General features: G+C 29.5%; 1 protein-coding gene across 1 annotated transcript; it reads right to left on the bottom strand.

The window, feature by feature from the left end:
- Positions 1–1,278: 1,278 nt before the first annotated feature.
- On the bottom strand, positions 1,279–9,055 carry LOC132715057 (neuronal acetylcholine receptor subunit alpha-2-like). Its single transcript, XM_060698029.1, has 6 exons — positions 8,812–9,055; positions 6,106–6,150; positions 5,689–5,798; positions 4,323–4,503; positions 3,439–3,793; positions 1,279–1,966 (listed from the first exon to the last, which is right to left on the bottom strand). Exons 1-6 carry the CDS (start codon positions 9,007–9,009, stop codon positions 1,377–1,379), a joined length of 1,479 nt encoding a protein of 492 aa, XP_060554012.1. The 5' UTR covers positions 9,010–9,055; the 3' UTR covers positions 1,279–1,376.
- Positions 9,056–21,269: the final 12,214 nt, after the last annotated feature.

The raw sequence follows: 21,269 nt of genomic DNA on the forward strand, positions 1-21,269 counted from the left end.
ATATGATATTCAAATTATATCAAGCAAAACAGAATATGATCCTATGAAAAATGTTATTCATATTGATAATGAAATCGTGTTTTGAATCATAAATCATCCCCAAAACGGTAAAATTCTTATAGTCACAAAATCAAACGAAAACATAATAAAAATAGAGAAATTAAACTTTGTTTTCATTTTAAGACAGGTTGTTGTCTGAAAGTGTAAATAAATAACTCATTAATTGTTATTTAATATATAAATATTAATATTCAAATCTGTTTCATAAAAATGTTTTTTGACTCCGTGATTATGTTCGATCAAACACTAGTACCGAACAAAACATAATGAACAAATGGAAATGATAAATTAATGTTATATATACATGTAAATGGACACTGCTTAAATTATTTCCAGTGTATATGTACAAGCATTTAAGAGTTAAAGAATATCTAAAAACAACCGTAATTGTCTTGGTGGTAAGATCATGTTATGGTGAATAATATACAGTTTAAGAAACATAATTTGCATGAGCTTTGTAATGATATGTTTATTGTTTTACTTTTAATGATCACGTGATGTGATTTGAATACTATACAACTTTCACAGTATTACAACTTCAATTGGTTCACTGCTTTGAAATGGTCAATGTTATAACACGCTGGTTCATACACATTCTAATATTCGTTATTTAGATGAGCTTAAAGCACCCGCTTACTGATTTAAAACATGAAGTTAAACATACACAAATGAGTAAAAACATGAAGTTAAACATACAAAAATGAGAAATTTGGACACGTATATGACTTCTGTTGGATCTAGCTTACGTCATCTCACTAATCTATCCATATTAGTTAAGGCGTTCTTATCACATGTAGCTGGAGTCTGCTGCCAAGTGACCTTGACTGTCAGAAATGACTAATCAATCTTTTTTCTAAGCCTTGACATTTTCACTTCTTAAGTAGTTTCTAGAGGTATTTGTTGTGTAACATTTAACCTCTGAAACATATACTGTGAATTTACTTTAATTCGTCGGCATGAAAGTTCGTGGTTTTATGAAAGAAGATTTTTTTGTGCATTCTTACATTTCTGGATTGTCTGTTTGTGCAAGTGGGAAAAATGCAAATTACATAATAACAATATTTGCACAGCAAACGGATTTTGTTTTATCTTAAATCCGTGTATTGACCTACTCATAAAAACCACGATAATTAGTGCATCACAAATGATAATGATTTTGCAGTAGATTGGGACAATTCACTTCCGATATTTCACATGATAATTTATTAGATCTATGATAGCTTTACATGATTCGTTTTACTTTTATATTTTAACTGCTCACTCACGTATCAAATTTAGTTGACCATATCTGACAGTCAGGCTTACAAACCGCCCGCTCAGCTGCGAACAGGTGGTTTATTCATTGGCATAATCACCAAAATAATCACCGAAGACATGACAGCAGCTAAAAGAAAGAGCCAAAATAGAAATCGGTCCATGATCAACGCAACAAATCTCCATTCGTTAACAATATCCTGATGTCGTTCTTCTAAGTCTTGTTTCTCTACTAGCAACTTTAGAGAAGATGTTATTTTGTCTTGCGTGTCATCCATATCGGCATCTGTTAGACGACTATTGTACGAATTGTCAAATTGATAATGTACTTGCTGCGTTGGTGTAGTTGACGTCATTTGTGACGTATTATTCACGTGGTTCTGTTTGTTAATGACCATGCCATTGCAAGTTGAAGAATCCATTGAATCGATGTACGAGCTAAGACACGTATCTGCTTTTCTTGCAGAATGATACACAAAGGGGTTCACTCTTGGTCTAAGACAAAGAATGCTTGCAAGAATATCATGTGAGAGAATTTGAAGCCATCTTGGAACCCCGCGCTGATGTGGTCCAACATGGTGTAACTGTAGCACAAAAACTGTCAACACTATTGATAATGAAGTCATTCCCATTGTGACAGTCAAATATATACCTAGATATGATAAAATATGTAATTATTAAAAATCATCATTTTAAAATAAAAACCTACTCGGTACATCTTTCAATATATTGCCAAGTGAAAATAATGATAACATGTGTCATGTAACCAACTTAAAATATGAAATTGCGGTTTAGGAGCCCGTGCTAGGGGGCGTGAGCGATGTCGCAATTTTTCACTATCCCTCATTTACAGACTCAATTAAACCGAGTCTGGAATTATCATGTAATTTTGTTGAGGTTAATGCTTCCAAGGGATCACCATTTCTCCAGATTTTGATAATTTTATACAGGCACATAATAAATGTAAAGAATGATGTAAAGTGAGGAACATTCACATTTGGAGAGCATTCGTATTTATCAAATTAAAGTACACTAAAATGATCACATATGTAGGTGACTTAGTTAACAGTACGGATGCAATCTATTGGCCGCCGCACTGCTAATTAAACCGACTGTTTAACAGCGTTTTCCGGATGTTTTGCAATATTTTAAAATGTTACAAGATAAAACAATTAGAAATAAAACATAGAACATGTTGCTTAGCGAGTAATTACATTCATATTTCCTTCTAGTGCGAATAGCATGTCAATGGGTTATTTTAATTATTCAATTACAGCATAGAGTTATAATTTTCGAGTATGGTAAAACGCACTTTTTGTACTAATATCAAAATTTAATTTCATATTGTCGCTTTTTATTTCGTTTTATAGAATAAAACTCTTGTCTTGAAATTTTGCTAATTTAACGGAAATATTTTGTTTTATTTCTGCAAAACAGACTGAATATAAATAACAATTTTAGTATAAGGAACATATACTGGAAGGTATATACATTTACATGAAGGAAATTACATGAAGATGTGGATAGGCATTTTATTTTTTAAGAGTCCACCAAGAGTTTTAACAAATCTTAATTTCTGGTTATTTATTTCAGTTTTATTCTAACCTATTTTCTGATAAGATTGTTTCATCTTTTACATTCCAAAATATTACCAATTATTACCACAGGAATTATATTTGAAAGAACATGTTTATAGATCAAACTGATATGACAAAAATCTGGAAATTGAGAGATCCCTCAGAAGCAAAGAAAAAAAGAAAATTATATGAAAATTGCAGACAAAACATGGTTGATCTCGTCTGCCTATGAGATATACTATAAACTCGCAACACATTTTACGCCCCTCTAGCACCGCCTTAAACGGTATTTAATCCTCAATACAATCAATATTCAGTATTCAACACTAAATGTGCTGGAACCGATGATCGCAAAAGTCCCAGAAAAATTCATGTATATCAACGCGAAATAATTTTGTATAAAAGTTGATTGATTTGTAACGGCATTAACTCACTTAAGTAGCATTTATTTTATAATATTTAACGATTAACACATATGATAAAAATTCATTCATACTATATCTATAAAATTGTCATGCATTTAAAATTTCAAATATATTTATATTACCTATAAGCGGGACAAACTCTGAGGTTGCAGGCATATTTTCCGCTATGAGAAGCATGAACACGGAGAATGCGAGGAGCACGGTTATCCCTAACGTAATCTTTTCCCCACTATCTGGTGGCAACCAGAAACCGAGTAAACTTAATACTGTCAACCATAAACAAGGGAAGATAATATTGAATAGATAATACAGCGTCCGTCGTCTCATGATGATAGTAAACGTCACATCCGGGAAGAATTCTATACAACAAGCATATGTTACTTTATTGCGGACAACAATGATATCAATCAGCTCCCATTCACCGCTGTAAACGTAGTTTGACAAATCTACATTTGCTGACCGATTTGTTACATCAACCTTCAATGCAGAAGCAAAGAAAAAGTTGTCAAAATAATATCTGAACAGTTACAAAATCTATCTAATCTGCATATTACACATCAAAAACAAAAACATTCAACTTTTTCAAGTGAAATATAAATTCGATGTAGAATTTTTTTAGTGTTCTAAGTAAAGCAACAAAGTATTTTTTTTCGAAAATAAGACTTCACAATGAAAATTATCTTTGCAGAGCAACACCTATTAGCATTCGGTTATCAAATCATCAAATTACCATCCTGCACGACTGATTTACATATAAAATGTCATGAAATTGCGGTTTAGAAAAACTATCAAATTAGTTAAACATGTTTTATCCCAGAACATACACAATGCATGATATACAAATTCAGCTATATATATGGGAAAATGGATTAATATTATATCGAAAAACACCGAATTAAATACAAACGACTAAAAATAATCGGACTTTATGGCATGCATTTTATTTTTTCAAATATTTATCTTAATGAAAAATGGCGATTTTATTATCCTTGGATGTTGGTACTACCTGAAATCCGTCATATGTCCATGATCCAAATTTCATTTTGCATAATTGATCATCAAAAGGAAAGAAAGTGATGTCTATTTTGCATGAGCTTCTAAATTTCGCAGGTGGCGGCCAGAAAACAACGCCCTCATGGCTGACCATAGCTTTGCTCTGCATGTAGCCGGTAGTAAAATCGTCGGCACTTAAATTAAAAAAAATAGATAAGTTTACATGAGACACTACCATTAGTGTTTACATGTACATAATATTTAGAATTTACATAAGTATGGTGATAAAATGAAAAGCATATAGACGTGTGACTTGACTTTTCATTGTTACATGTACTTAGACTGATAGCAATGGGACTCTAACATTTCAAAAATGTTTCTTGTAACTTTGCATTAGTCTGAATGTTGTTATCTTATATTTAGAACCAGTATAAAAAAAAGTATTTACTGGAAATCATTTCAATACAGAAGTAATCCGATTAAAATGGATTTCTACTGCAGTATCACTAACTTCATTGCTCGTTAAATGTAACGAATTTGTTCGGAAATGTTGTAAAAGGCGTATGATACTTTTTGGCCTATTGTTGCATTATCCGAATATACAAGTTGTTTTGATATTATAAAGAATAAAAATCAATAGTTACTTAAATATTTTTCATCGAAATATTTATTTCATGGTCTATTAATGTAACTAAACATCCGACTGGAACAGATAATATCTTTTGGTTAACCGAGATACATTATATTTGCCCTGTAAAATTGTATGAGCTTAATTAATTTGTTTGTTTTATGGTGGTTACACAAAACAAAGTTAAATCGTAGCCGGAAGAACGTCTGCCAGTATATTATTTATAAATGGATTTAGTTCCAGACAATCCATTTAATTTCGCCATATTATTTCTGATCGATTGCCTTTATTTATGATATGGAATAAGCAAACTGTATTTTATTACATAAATCATACCTAAAGTCTATATCCGTAAGACAGAAGAATTCCTTCAAAATGATCTCTTTTTGCATGTTTATTATTCAATTCAATGGCTAAAAATGCTAAATATTTCCGACTCATAAAGGCATATTATGGTCCAAAATTTTATGATTTTCATTTCTTAAAACACATTTAAAGATGTTTGATGTCTATTGCCAAATTCTTATCTTCTTGCGCCATATAAACGAATTTTTTCGTTTCAGTTGGATTGCAACACAATTTTGCTCATGCTTTTCTACCTTTATGTCAAACTGTTTATCATGTAGTACTAATTTCTTCTGTGAGATATACATTTTAGCATCTTATATGTTTTAAGTCCATAATATTTAGATCAGATCATTGAACATTGATCAGAAATGTTGCCCTACTAAATATGCCTTTGAATACTTACTTATTGTAAAGCACCATGTCAGGTAACCAAATTTTGTCACAAGGCATTCTGAGAGTTTCCAGTCCACCATAGTCCGCGGGGTTCCATCTCAATCTCTCGTCTATCCATTCCTGACAACAGCAAAATGAAACATAAAATTATATGTTTTTATAAAAAGTCCTCAAAAGAAGTGACAATAATTGGACTTAACGAGTCTTTCCACGTGCGCAAAATAATTGAAATAAATAAAACAATGCACCAATCAAAATGCGTGCGACGTAATGTTATAAGAAGAGCTTACTGCTTGTAATTATAGTCATAAAAGCAAAATCAGTATGAAATTTGAGAACATTTAGGGACATAAAAATTTATTAGAATATAAAATGCATGTTGTATAAAACAACTAAAACTAAACACGACATTAGTGACAAATCTTACCTGTTCTAGCCATACTATTGTAGTCAGAACTTGATTTACCTCATCCTGCAAAATATAATTTGTAAATATTATATCATTTCTAACAAAAATAGGATAAACAAGATCAACAAGGAAATGCGGTAGCACTAACGAAACTGTAGAGTTAGTTGTATTGGCGTAGGATTAATTTTCGTCATTCAGATTCTTTACAAATTCATAGCTTTCGTGAATAAATGTGTAAAGGCTAGCATTTCAAGCCTTTAACGCGAAAAAAGAAACATACATCGTTAGACAAAATATGCAAATTGTTACACACATATCGAGTATTCATCATTCGCTCTATAGGAAATATACCAATATTTTTTCCCTTTTTTATACAGGCATTTAGGGATTATTTTTTTAAAAAATCAAATATTTTTCTAACTGAAGACATAAAAGATATAGCGTATTACCCTTCAAAGCGTTCTACAGTATTCATGATATGTTTTGATTTACAGGAACTATTTTTACTTTTAAGAATCAGTTAATGTAATTGATTTATATTACTTTTCTTCCTTTTTGACATTATTTGTAATATAGAAATTCTTAAAATACAATTACCAATCACTACGTAATGTAATGTTAACTTTATACAATTTTGAAAAAAAAACTGTAATAATATTATATTTTAATATAATGATATGCTAACAAATCAAATAAAAAATCAAACCATATCACACAAGAAATAATTCAACAAATGTGTCCGTAGGACAAAAATATTGCATAAATCCACGGTCCACTGTTTTGTCCTCCAACGGAAGGACAGACGGATAGCATGACAACGAGACGGACAGACATTGACAGAGTATAAACCCCACCTCTAAGTGGTTGGGGCATAGAAATTAATACTTTAAGTGCTATGTTTACAACACTACAGTAGTCTCATCCTGGAGACTTATACACGATCATTATACACTTTGAAGACCTATTTGTCTAAACCTGTTTATAAATATACGATTGAAGCTAAAATATCAAAATAGTAACCGGCAAATAGGCAACCAATCTTACACGCACTTTTCAGCAAATGCAAATGTCAATAATTTGTAACATGAATGATGAATGATGTGTGCGTGTCATCGGAAGCTGAAAATGTCTTTTGATCAAAGATACCGATGATAAATATAGGCTAATGACTTATTGTTGTTTGCACGTCATCAACTGACATATTTAAATAATCCTGTTTTTCCTCGATATTGTACTTAGATGTAGAAAAAAATGATAAGATCATGGCCCATTGATTAAGATTTTAATCTTTAATATTTTACAAGATGTTAAAAGTTTTCTCAGAAGTTATCCTCGTGTAAAATCGTGGGTGCAAAGATCTTGTCATAACATGTGTAGCTTTTTTCAAAGAGAAATACTGATATTAATTAACAACGTTCGATAGAAACATCGAATTCATAAAACTTTCAATACAATGTTATATAACTGGAACCATTATCAATTTGTATGTGACAAAAATTGATTTATAAAATGATATAAGATTATCAAATGTTAAAGTTTAATACATTTTATAATTTTTTTTCTTGGAGCGAAAAAGAATTATCGCTATATAAAGTATTTCATATCATCAAAACACACAAGTGAAAGTATCGAGTAGTTCAGTAGTTAAAAAGGCTTAATTATATCACGACGTTCTTGTACCTAGGGATGAAATAACAATTTATTTACAAGCACATATCATGATATCTCCAACTATCATTTAATTTGACAACAAATTAGTCTAGAAATTATCCAAAACAAAGTTGTAGGTACTTTGTGCTGAGTTTAAATGTTTAGTGAATGTTTTTATGTTTATAATCAGTTCTTTTACAAAACTGTAAATGATTTAAAACAGAAACAATATTTTCATAGTGATTTGATAATCAAAAAACATAACTATGTTTACTTATTAAAATAACAAATAAAATAACAATTTACATTACATTTATTTTACAACAGTCAAAAACAAACTTGTCAGTGTTTGTTAAATCATAATGTTTTTCTACATACTAATCAATTGAGAAAAAAAAGTTGAAAATATATATTTTTGTTTCGAATGCATATCATATCAAAATGTCTTACTTTTTACTAAAAATGCCGTTGCTGTTTTTCTAAGATATAAATTATCAATAGAAATATATGTTTATCTGTTTACGATCTTGAAACCTCAAATGTTGTGATTGTAACGTCAGTCACGTAAGGCTAAGATGTTTCCTTAAATAATTGTTAGTCTTACCATTTTGAATGCTTTAATGAATAAAGATGTATTTTGTATGATGAATATGTGTCTGCACGCACTCTCTGATAGTGCCTCAAAATATACTCCTAATATGGTACTTTTATCTGACAGTTTACACAGCAGACATGATCCGTTGATTGTTTTGTTAACTTACTGGAAATTGTGCCTTGGGGTATTGCGGATTTAATTTATTTAAGCAAAAGCTGCGAATATTTGTAAAGATTAAAATCAATTCTGAAAATTCACATTATTGTGATCGGCAATTATTAATTAATTAATTTTAATTAATGTTTTATTTTAATTAATTAATTAATTTTATTTATTTTATTATTTGGGTCAACCATATAATAATCATTATACTGATTTAAATAATTGTAACGAAAGAACAGAATGTCAAATCCGTTACACGTTTCTTTACAATTCCTGTAGTCTTGTAGTGAATTGCTAGAATTAATCAATTTACTTACCATATCGGAAACTTGAGCAAGTGTGAGGCCAAATTTGACAGTGACAGTATCAGAGGCATTGTAGACTGGCCTAGAGGCAGGATTATATGCTGTAAGAAGTTTATCTAGAAGACGTTGTTCATCTGTTGGTATAAAACACATCACTAGAAACACCATCTGACTCACTTGAAGCAACAGGATGCTCACGAAAACCCGCATTATGACATTCACTTTCACAGTTCATCAAAATTCCATTATTTGTTTTATATCTGGAAAAACAAATATTTGAATATCGTTTAGTATTACACTATCATTGATTCATATATACGATAAACCCGTTTATGTGACCTTTACATATGTCACATTTGCAACTGAACATTTTAAAAAATATTTTTTGTAGACATATACACTTACTTAAAACACATCAAGCGAAAAAAGGGCAATCATGCGACTAATTACAGATATTATAGATTTAAAAATTTAAATAAATCAATTTCAGAAGGTCTTATACACATCCGTACAACATAATTACAAATGAGCAACATAATTATTTACATAAAATACAGACATGTATAAAGTTATAAGAAATCTGCAGTTTTGTACATTATAGATAATTTAATATTATTATAAAGCATTCTATAATGTAGAATTTCGAGCACGGTTCGAATGCAGAAAACTAGTTCATTATACAAGTAATATACTAATTACCAAAAACCAAAAGATGGTTAAGCTAAACAGTATGATTTCAGAAACAGACCAACAAAATATTTTTTTTAAAAGTAATAACAATTTGAGACATTGGTTCTTTATCTTATAAGGCCATTTTTGAATTTCTGTTGTTGTTTTTTTTTAATTTCTTGTAAAAGTTATTTTCATAAAATCGTTATAGAAATGGTAAATAACGACTTCTTTTGGACATCGAAGACCACGTCAAATATTGACAAATTAAATGCTCTTTTATTCTTTCCGTTGCTGAATCATCGTCCAAACAAGAACCAGAACTTTACTTATAAATATGGGCATTAACCTGCAAAAAACCAATTATCCACACAATTTGTACGTCAGTAATTGTGTACCAAGGCGAGACAACAAGCTGTGCCTTCATATCAATATGCAAAACATGTCGTTATAGGCCATTTATACGCAATCAGCTCTCTTTAAAAACATTTTTGTCTCTTTTTCGTCTCAGTGTTGTCACTTAAGCAAACTGTGAAGTCGACAACATGCCGAATGTAAATGACATCAAGTCTGCTTTTCGCTTTCTTGATGCAATTGACTACGTTTATAATTATACAGAAAACAGAAATGAAAATAAGTTAATATGAAATTATGTATCTTATATGATTTCAATATTCATCTGCAGTTGTCATTGTAAGTTTAGACGTATTTCCTCAAACCGTTTTTAAGTCAAAAGTAACTCAAAATAGACATATATTCAAAAATAGGAATGAAAAAAACGCTAGAAAAAGTACACATTTCTTGTCATTTTAGTTCATACACAAGAGATCAGAAATACATCACTGCAATATTTCATATTCAAATAAAACACTCTTTTTTACAAATGAGAATTACTTCTAATTAGTAAGACAGTCTCACATAAGCATGACACAAACCTTTTTGGTTGTTTTTGCAAATGTATTTTGTGTGACATAAACAATGTATAGTTTCCATACAGTAATTAAATTATGTTTTATCAATATAGCGGACATTTAGAAAAAAAGAAAGTAACATATTTATATCTAAATCAAAAGGTTATTTTTGGCAAACATTGTATGGTTTCCAAATGTTGAACGAGTCATTGTTGAAAAGTAAACATCAATCTAATTTTTACCAAATGAAAATAAAAAACAAAAACAAAAAACAATAATCCTCCAAATTGGAAGACTATTCAAAATAAAGCATATACTGATTTCGTTAAAATAAAAAAACATTTGAAGGTAATGTCAGAAATAGAAAACCAAACTGTAATAGCCATGGTTCAAGCTTATTTCAACAACTCGGTGGTATTTTTAAAGTTTTCATTTGAAATACAATTTTGGACATTAGGATAATATCAAAGAAAATATAAAAGAGCAGTTACCTCTTTGTTAAAGCAATATCACATTATTTGATTATAAAATATGCAGAATACATTGAATTTAATCTCAAGATTCCAAAGGTTCTGAACATTTTTCGAAAAAAAAAATGCTTTCAAGATCTAGTTAAATAAAATCAATGCTTCTGAAGAAACTATGTCTTGAATACTTGTCTATCTTTAATTTCCCTTGTGAGCGCTCCGGAAAATTTGTAGACAGGTTTTTATACGCTGTGATTATGAATTACATTGAAATAGTTCTGGTAGTTCAGCATTAAAAATGTAATCCAAGTGAACATGTAATACTCATACAAACAATGTTCTGGTTCCATAAATCAGTTGAGAGTATTTACAAATTCAAAATAATTTAAAGCTTAACATTATTTTTAACACAAATGATACTTAAAATGTGTTTGATTTCAGCACTTTTTGCTTTTTTAATATTTCCGAGGGATCACTTTTTCAGATATTCACATATCAAACAAATTTTAGTAAAAGACATTTCTGAAATATCATTATGTAGCCCATATTTTGTGTAACCAATAATTTTTTTTAAAGTCGGTGTTAACAAGAAATATATCAGATATTACAAAGAAAAGAATATTGCCCCTTAGACTAATGCTTTGACTTTGGCATCTACTCAATTTAAAGTAAATAAAACAAAAATGCTACAGTATATAACAAACGAACATATAAAAACCAAAATAAGATGGCAATAAATAAGAACAGCGTTCATTCACTTTATATATCACAATCACAATTGTTCGTTTGTCTTTCTTAATCCAGAATTTAAAAACAATGCACACACAAAAAATACAAAAAATATGTCCCTTTTATAAGTCAAATACCATGTTCTAGTATACATTTTTGTTTCTAAATTCACTCGTATTTATTCCGAAATATTATAACTATCATAATAATAATAATAATTAATAATTGTTACAAACCTTTCGCAATTATATCATGTTATTTAATTCCATAAAACAATCGTTTACTTACTTTGAAGACTTTTACATATATGTGAGATATGTATAAAAAAGCTGATTTTTTGTAACAGCTCACAAGCATACATCAGCAATACATGTAATCAATTTTATATTAATGTTAAATAAAAATCCTGAGGACATTATTAAAGTATTTGATAAGAGGCAAATGTTACTATTAAGAGTTATTCTTAGTTGTCCTATCAGCAATTATCGAGGCATTTAGTCACTTAAATATGACCATTATATTTCAATCAGTACATTAGTCTAAAATACATCACCAAATTAAAAAGATTACCAAAAATAATCACTGTAAAAATTACTTCCAACCGTGTGGTTATCTTGATAGAATTTCACGTGAAGCACTTATGTTATAATATCATGTGTAGTTAAAACAATCTGGAAAGAAAGTGATCCCTCGGAAGCATTAACCACAACAAAATAACATAAAAATTGCAGCCTCGGTTTGATTGAGTCTGTACATGAGGGGTAATGAATAAGTGCAACATCCCTCACGCCCCCCAGCACCGGCTTAAGTGTTATGGTATATATAGTTCACTGACACGCACTATCAAAAATCTAATTTAAAACAATTGAAAGTCATGACTAATGTGAATTTAACATTTTATAGTATCAAACAGTACTACTTACAAAAATTAAAGCCTACAAATACAAAACATTGTATAAATCGCTTCTTTTAATAAGACTAGTTTGAAAATAGCAAATATCTCTGTTATGTATTTATCAAAGTGAGTGAGTGTTTTTGGTTTTTTTTAATTTTTATTTGTGTTTGTTTCAATCTACGTATTTTCAAGTTTTAATGTTCAATAATGCTAAAACCGGTGATATGGTGCGTAAACGGTAGCTTGTTCGTTCCAGTACCATACATGAAAAGGCTCATTCTAAATGAGCGTGCAACATTTTTAGTTTTACCGTTTTGACTTTTTAGCCATTTCATTTGTTTCTGTTTTATTATTGATCCAGATACTTTATTGTATTGAAGCTTGAAGCCGGTGCTGGGGGACGTTAAATATGTTACACTTTCCAATATCTGTCTAAAAAATATTTTCATTGCTATAGAGGGATATCCTTATTCCAGTTTTACTTTTATTCTAACATGCAGTTCTAAATTTTTATAAAAAGGAAAACAAGATTGCTCTATTTTGCGGATATAAGATCACCGTCACTGTCATATGACGTTATTTTTCCAGAATTCAAAGCTTTGCAAAAAAATGTTTTTTTAAAATGTTCACTTATAATAATTTATAACTTAACTACGATAATATGTGTCTATTAGAAAATTAATCAAAGAACAAAGTTTTGACAGAATGGGTATACTTTAGGGTAATATACATAAATCTATGTAAAATTGGTGTGTTAAATCACTTGTTTCACTCAGTGTTATATTACATGAAATAAAGATGTTATATGACATGAACAAGGTTAATGCCATCCTTAAGACAATATTATGCAACTCGTAAACGTCAAAACAGATGGGTTTTATTTTCTAATAAACACGTGTCCTGAGGCGGTTTGCATTGATCTTCTGTTTCAAAAGTAGGCACAAATCGAAAAATTACCCTAAAATGAGAATATTGCTTTTTTATTTTCTTTCAGAACAATTCAAAGATTTTAAAGAATTGTGTTGATAAATATGCAACATTATTTTAGATTTATTTAAAAGCGACGCCCCCGACATAACTTAGCCACGTCTGGGCAAAAAGGCACCGATAAAGTTTACATTAGTTTTAGAAAAATGTGTATTAAACAACAGAGTCAAAGATCATAAAAATTTTATCGTCCAATACCCTTGGTATCAGCTAAAGTAGAAACAAAATCATCGTCAAAATAAACGTCAATCAGAACAAAAATACCAAAGATTATTTTATATTATGATACAAACAGACAAAGTTCTTACACTAAACGATTGTGAATAGTTTTGACAGACGCTATCGGATAATAATAAGTTTGAAAAATGATAAGAAAGTTGGTAAAGATTTATAAAATGTTACAGAAAATGTTGATTTCTACTTGCACGGGAATTTATAAAAAGACTACAATAAATAACTGAACAAAATAACGAGTTTGTTTTAGTGTAATTGTAATCTTAGGGTTTCTCTTTTTGCGTAATTGCAAGGTAATTTAACAAGTTAATTATGTGTCAGATAATCATAACAGGAGTGTTTAGTTAATAGAAAAGTCACAATAACCCTGCAATAAATGTCAAACAATTTGGCTTACACAATGCCGTGTTTATTGTCAGACTTATATCCGACGTAAAAATCTTGTCCTGGTAATTAAATTTGAAGCACCTGTCACTGTTAAGACTGTTAGCATTCTAGTCTAAATATAAAAGAATATCGAAACATTGCCTAGGATTTATGATAATAATATCAAATTACCCTTTTAACTAAAAGTCCAAATCAATTATTTAGTCTGACAGTAGACTATTTCTATGTGCGTGTGTAACTTAACCTTTAAATTGAGAGAAAACAGACTCAGCGCAACAATTTACTTCTCTGAAAGCAATTTACAGTGTTTCTACAAAGGTGATTAGTATTATCATTTATAAATATTTGATAAATTTGAAAGGTTTTAGGCTATATCTACTAGTAAGTGATTTTATGAACATAAAAATCAGTATGCTGTTGTTATGTTAGCATGGTTTGAAGTTTTGTCTGTAAATGGAGCCGAAAATAATAATTGATTTGATACATTTTTTCGCACAACAGATAGTGATTTCTAATACTTCTCAAATTGAGACGTGTTTGAAAAAGAAGAGCATAATTCCATTTAGTTGTTTAATCAATAGATTTTATGCTAAGTTCAATCATAGAATATCATTTAAACTTGCTAAAAATGTATTAAAAACAACACGCTGGCCTACTGTATACTTGACAAAACATCTTTGATAATTTCAGTATCATTTGGCCACAATAGAACCTTTATGAGGTGTGTGAACATTTGCAGACGTACACTCAGCTATATTGACAACATATACGTAATATAAATATATATTTAACAAAGGATATCATTGCAATAAAAGAGGACAAAAATCAACTTTCAACAATAGCTATTTCTTCAAGTGATTATATAGAATTGATGTAGATGGAAATGATTAAAGAATTAAAAACGAAATTACGGTATTCAGTTTTGTTCTGTTTCTCTTCAACATTTAACTAAATTAAATATAGAGTTATATGTTTTGTGTAACATTTACCCAATAAAGATTCTGAGTTTGTGCAATTCAAAATTATGATTTATTTACTTCCAAAACATACTATGTCTGCTAAAAACAGAATGTTTTAGGAGTATGTTGCCTTACTATTAAATTTCAGTTTTGAAGATACAAAAAATTTAGTTGACGTCATCCATGTTTATATCCATCATTTTCAGAACATAAATATCTCAAACAATTGCAAGCCTTCAAAATTGTCCAGCAATGCATAAAAGTAAAAATATTTTATGAAAGAGAAGACAAAATACAACATAAAACGACATGTTTAATATTACACAACGGGAATTTTAAAACTCGAAAGGGCATTTAAAAACATTTAAAAATGAGTTTGTCAAAAAATTGCTATTCATTTATTCAAAAATCATCAAAAGCATTGTCAGGAAATAGAAGTAAGCTAAATATAAAAAGTAAGTATACTCGTAAAAGATCATTTAATAAAGAAAATATCTATAAGATTATTACCCGACCAATTTCAAATCATATGAATTGAAACTTAAAAAACTTAAGAATAAAAAAGAATATATGTCGCCAATTAACGACAAATCTAAGTTTTAAAAAGTGTGACTGGGACTCACAAAACTTTCAATTTCATGAATCCTTTTTCCAATGAATTAACATAACTGTAAACGTTTCAAAACCAATATCTATTTATCATTAACTGAATACTAGAAAACAAAACTGTGTGTTGGAAAGTGTATTAGAAACATAAGATCAATAGGTTTTTTGTCTTTGTCTGTCTTTTTTTATTATGTTATATTTGATTTTATTCATCCTACAAGCAGTACATATTTAGGTTCTTCTCCAGAGATCTCAAAATTATAGCACACATATTTTCACCCATAAAATAATAGAGTCTGTTTTTGTGCTGTTTCATGTGAAAGGTATGTTTTTTTAGTCATCTAACACTTTTGTATTACCATGACATTGTGATGAACGATTACTTTAAAGCACATCCACATAGCACTATCTGTGAACTAATTCTCAGAATTGAGATTGAACGTTAACATCTTCAATTAAATGCAATGGTATTTTTTTCAAAAGCTTTTAATGCATTAATTATACTCAAATTATCACTAAAGGCATGAAAGATTTTCGTCTCCTAAAGAAGCCATTATAATAGCTGTAACTAATGTTTTGTTCGCTAAATGAAATAATTGTTCGCTAAAATTCAATATGTTCGCATTTTTCATTTTTCCACATCTAAATGTTTAATAGTCAACCGTATATTTAAAGGGGCTACACTGAGGTCTGACAGGTAATTTGGTGTCCAAAAAAAATGTAAACAAATTTCCTCACAAATCACAATATTATAACTAAAATAACAATAACTTACACTTTAACCAACCCTCTAACAACAATTATGCTAGAAAATGCATTTTCATATTAGCTTTTGATGCAAAAATGAAAGTTGGTTTTCCCAGACATGTACAGAAGTTACCCACAATTCATCGGGTATGACTAAAATACGCAACGGACATTTTTGGAACAACAGAGTAAACGGGGGGTAAAAAAAGTCTATTGATTTTTTCTCAACACTCTAACCTATCATATTTATATAACTTGAGTATAACGAAGAAAAACTGTATAAAAGATAATCAAGGTAGCAGTTTCGTTGTCTTGAAAAATCAAACGCCAGCGAAGCGGACATTTTCTAGACAAAGCGGAAAGATATTATATACATGTACAATTATTTTCATTGACATTTCAGATTCAATTTCAATATTTTAAGGCAAACATAATGCATCGGTGATATTTATACTATAACGAGCACAGTGTAATCACACTAATAAATGTATTTAATGCTATCTATAACGTATTTAATTGATTGTTTGTTTTTGGGATGGAGTGGGGGTTACGTCACACAAAACTGTGTAGGTCATTTTGGCGACTTTCAGTTTTACTGGTGGAGTAAGAACTCAGTTGCCCCCTTTGCAAAATTGTTTCTGGCACAAACGGGCATCTGTGTATGTAATGAGTGACGTTTCGTAGGCTATCTTGATAGGATCGTACATACACGTTCCACACACAATTACATCATATTCATACCATAGGCAAAATTAAATGCACGTTCCCTATTGTAACAATATGAAACCCCATAAAAAAAACCTATGAACCAGCTTCTGAATGTGGCATTTCTATCGTCGTTCCACAAAAAGCACCCCCCCCCCCCCCCCCCCAAAAAAAGAAAAAAGAATGAGTACATCAATGGGCATGCTCTGAAGTGTTGGGAACTATTACCTGCACTCCAGTTACGCACTGTGCATGTATATGAATTCGATTTAACTCTGACACGTTTTCAACAGAAAAGTCTTCAAACTATGATACAATAAATGTTTATGATTCGATTAGAAACTTGTTTAGAATTTAATGATTTTTCGGTGAAAACGATATAGTTTACTTGTACTACAGATAAGATCAAAGTGCTGAAGGCACTGAAGAAAAAAACGGATAAACTAACACATTTTCACTCCAGTTTCACAGGTAAATTAATTTTATATGTCGCGGTTTACATCTTAATATCAGCTAACCTTCGCTTTTTGAGACTTGTTTTTGAAAATAATCTAAACGAGTAAAATAAACCCTCTTTTATGGGCAAATAATTTAATAAATAGCATCCCCGATTTCTCTTTCATAAATTGGCTTTAGCAAATTCTGGGCAAATAATTTAATAAGTAGCATCCCCGATTTCTCTTTCATAAATTGGCTTTAGCAAATTCTTTTCTATTTTAAATATTAAGAACATTCCCGTAGTGACGTGTCTTTCTTTCTTGAAAAACTTCCCGGGGTGTTTTTTGGTAACCCGGGAAAAAAAAGACAGTCTGTTTGATCTTTCGGACAGGAAGAAAAAGAAAAATCTGGGTTTATTTGATTTATTTAAATGTAAAAAACATATTTTTGTAAACCAATTTAAACCCGCCATAAAAATTTTGCCAAAACAATCTGGGTTTTTTAAAGTTTTTAAATGCTTTCACTTAGGAAATTTAAATTCCCCAAAAAACTTTTTTGGATACCTTTTTAAAGTTTGATTAGGTATAATCATTTTAACCGGGAATAATTAGGAATTAAAATTTAAATTCCCGTTTTTCTGGAAAAATTTTCGTTCAAAGTGTTTAAAAACTTAATAAAGGGTATAAATTTTTTTTCCCAAACAATTTACAAAAGGGTTTTTTAAAACCAAATTTTTTAATCTTTTAAAGTATTAGGAAAACCCCCCCAAAAAATTTTTTATTCCCGAAATCCCAAAAAACAAAAAGAAACAGGAGAAAAAGGGGGGAAAAATATCAAAGGCCTTTTTTTCCCAAAGCTTTTTTGTTTTTTGGTTAAAATTTTTTGCAATCCTAATCGGGTTTTTTTAACTTTTAAAAAATTTGGTTTAAAATTAAATTTTTTTATTTAAAATTTTTTTTTAATTAAATAATTCTTTTTGGGAAGGTTCCAAAAAAAGTTTGATTTTTAATTAAAGAATTTTGCCAAAAAAAACTTTAAAAAGTTTGCATTTTAAAATTTTGGTTTTTTTTGTTTTTTTTTATTTTAAAAGGCCCCACTTTAATTGGATTTGCATATTTGTGGGGTATTTCCTTAAAAGAAAACCTTTTATAAAATTTAAACCTTGATTTGGATTTGAACCCAAGGACCAACACTAAAAACCCAAGCCGTTACCCTTTCACCACAGGAGAGAAAAAATGCTGAATGAAAAAATTTAAAACTAAATTTAAAAAATTTTCAAAAGCTTTTCGGGTTTGGGTTTTAATTGCCCCGAAAAAATTTTCGGGGGGGTTTTTTGTTTTTTAAAAAAGGGGGTTAAAATTTTTTTGTTTTAAAATTGAATTGTTTTAAAAAAAAATTTGGTTTTAAAAATTTTTAAAAATTTCTTTGGGCCAAATACAGGGTCGAAAATTTTTTATAAAAAAATTTTTTTCCAAACCCCAACCGACAGGGGAAAGATTTTTAAAATTTTTTGGAAAATACGCCCTTTTTTCGGGGGGGGAAAAAACGGGGTTAAAATTTGCCAAAATTTTTCTTGGAAAAAAATTTTAATTTTTTAAAAAATTTTTCCGGTAAAAATTTGTGAAAAAATTTTTGGGGTTTTTTCAAATTGAAAAAAAAATTCTTTAAATTTTAACCCAAAAGGGGTAACTTTAAACTTGGTTTTGAATGGCGTTGTTAAAATTTTGGTTGATTTTAACCCTTATTTAACTAAATGAAAAAATTTTTTTTCTTTTTAAATTTGCTAGTTTTTTCCAAGGCTGTTTTAAGAAAATTGGGTTGTTTTGGGGTTTGGTTTTTGGGGCGGGGGGGAACCCCGGGTGTGTCAAGAGGGGTTTGAAGTTAGGGGGGTTTTTGTTTTTTCCTGCCCCTTCCCATTCCCGAATACAAAAAGGAATAAAAAAATTTTTAACGGGAATGGCAAAACCCCACAACCCCCACACGAAGGTAAATCAACCAAGAAAATTTGGTTTCAATGGTAAATTAAAAATAACCCAAAATTAAAAAAGAAAAACAAAGGAAGAAGAAAATAAAAATAAAAAGTAAAAGGGTTTTAAATTGGGAAAAAAAACAGAATAGCATTATTTTGCAACTTAAAAAATTTAAAGCAAAAAATTGGAAACCCCAAAAAAAATGTTTAAATTGCAAGGGGTTTTTGGGGAAAAATATCTTTGTTTTCAAAAGTAAAAAAACGACCCTTTTTCAAAATTCCCTTTTTTAAAAAATGGGGAAAGTATTGCCCATTTTAAAAAAACACCATAAAGGGGTTTTTTTAAAAAAGGTTGAGATTTTTGCATTTTTCAATTTATACCGTCTAAAGGGGTTGGGAAGTTTAAAAAAACAATTTTGTTTAATATTTGTTGGGGATTTTATTTGGAAAAAGGTTTTTTAATAAATTATTTTTTAACTTTTTAAATCTTTAAAATTATTAACCGCCTTTCAAAAATTTGTTTTTGCAAAAGGTTTAAATTTTTTGCAAATTTTTGGGGTTTTGGGGTTAAAGCCCCCCGCAAAAGGTTAATTTTGGCCGGGGGGCAAATTTTTTTTAAGGGGGGTTACCCCTTGTTTTCCGTTTTCTTCAATTCCGTCATTTCCAAAAACCAGTTTTTCCCGGTTCAATTAAAAACTGGAAACAAAGGTTTTGGGGGAAAAACCCCCAAACCCCAAAATTTTAAATTTTTGATTTTTAATGGAATTAAAGTTAATGAGAAAATTTTTTCAAAAAGGTTATAGTCGGAAATTTTTGGGGCATTTGGTTTTAAAAATTTTTGGGGAGAAATTATTTCCCCTTTTACTTTAAAAATTTAAAAAGAAATTTTTTAGTTTCCGTTTCATTTCCTCTCCCCAAGGAAAAAAAATTCAACTAAACTTGAAAATGGAATTTTCATTTATAAATACAGGTTTTTTTTCGAATTTGGTCATGGTTGGGAATTTATTTTTTGGGGAGAGTTATTTTCCCCTTTTATTTGAAAATAATATGGAAAAATTTAAATTTTGTTTTTTATTCCCCCGGGAGAAACAAATTTAACTAAAATTTGACATTGGATTGGTTTTTAAATGCCCCGGCCAAATTCGAATTGGGCATGGTTCAATGATTTTTGGGAGGGTAAAGCCCCCTTTTCCCTTTTAAAAAAAAATGAAAATTAAAAGTTTCGTTCATTTACCCCAAAAGTGTTATTTTAACTCAAAAATTGACATATGGATAAAGTTTAAAGGAATGGGTCAGGTTAAGTTGGAAAATTTTTTCATTTGGTTCTTTATTTTTTTTGGCGAGTTTTTGTCCTTTCACTTTGAAAAAATATAAAATACATATTAGGGAAAAAGCAGTTTAAATTTTTAATTTTGGGGCCCGGTTCAAAGAATTTTTTGGGCAAAAATTATCTTTTTTGAATTTTGGGAAAAATTTTTTTAAAAAAATTTCAGTTTTTAGCACTATTTTCTTTTTTTTGGAAATGTAGTGCCCCTTTTTTGGCTACAAAATGAAAAATGCATTTTCAAAAAGGTTTAAAACTGATAATTTCAAAGCCCTTTTAAAATTGTTTTGGAAAAGTTTGTGGGTTTAAAATTGAAAAAATTTTTAAAGGGGGTTTTAACTTAAAATGAAAAATTTAAAAAATTTGTGCAAAAAAAATTTTTTGGGAACTAAAAAATTTTTTTTAAAAAATCTTTAAATTTTGGCTTTTCATGCGGGGGCCCT

Source organism: Ruditapes philippinarum, unplaced genomic scaffold, assembly GCF_026571515.1.
Source record: "Ruditapes philippinarum isolate M1 unplaced genomic scaffold, ASM2657151v2 ctg12181_1_1_1_1, whole genome shotgun sequence".
In the NCBI taxonomy this organism is placed as follows: Eukaryota; Metazoa; Mollusca; class Bivalvia; order Venerida; family Veneridae; genus Ruditapes; species Ruditapes philippinarum.

Excerpts from the sequence above, each read along its gene's own strand:
- LOC132715057 (XM_060698029.1), bottom strand. The coding sequence starts at position 9,009 with ATGCGGGTTTTCGTGAGCATCCTGTTGCTTCAAGTGAGTCAGATGGTG. Across the intron at positions 6,151-8,811 it reads TTGCTCAAGTTTCCGATATG|GATGAGGTAAATCAAGTTCT; the intron begins GTAAGTAAATTG and ends TATATTTTGCAG. Across the intron at positions 4,504-5,688 it reads GACATGGTGCTTTACAATAA|TGCCGACGATTTTACTACCG; the intron begins GTAAGTATTCAA and ends TTTTAATTTAAG.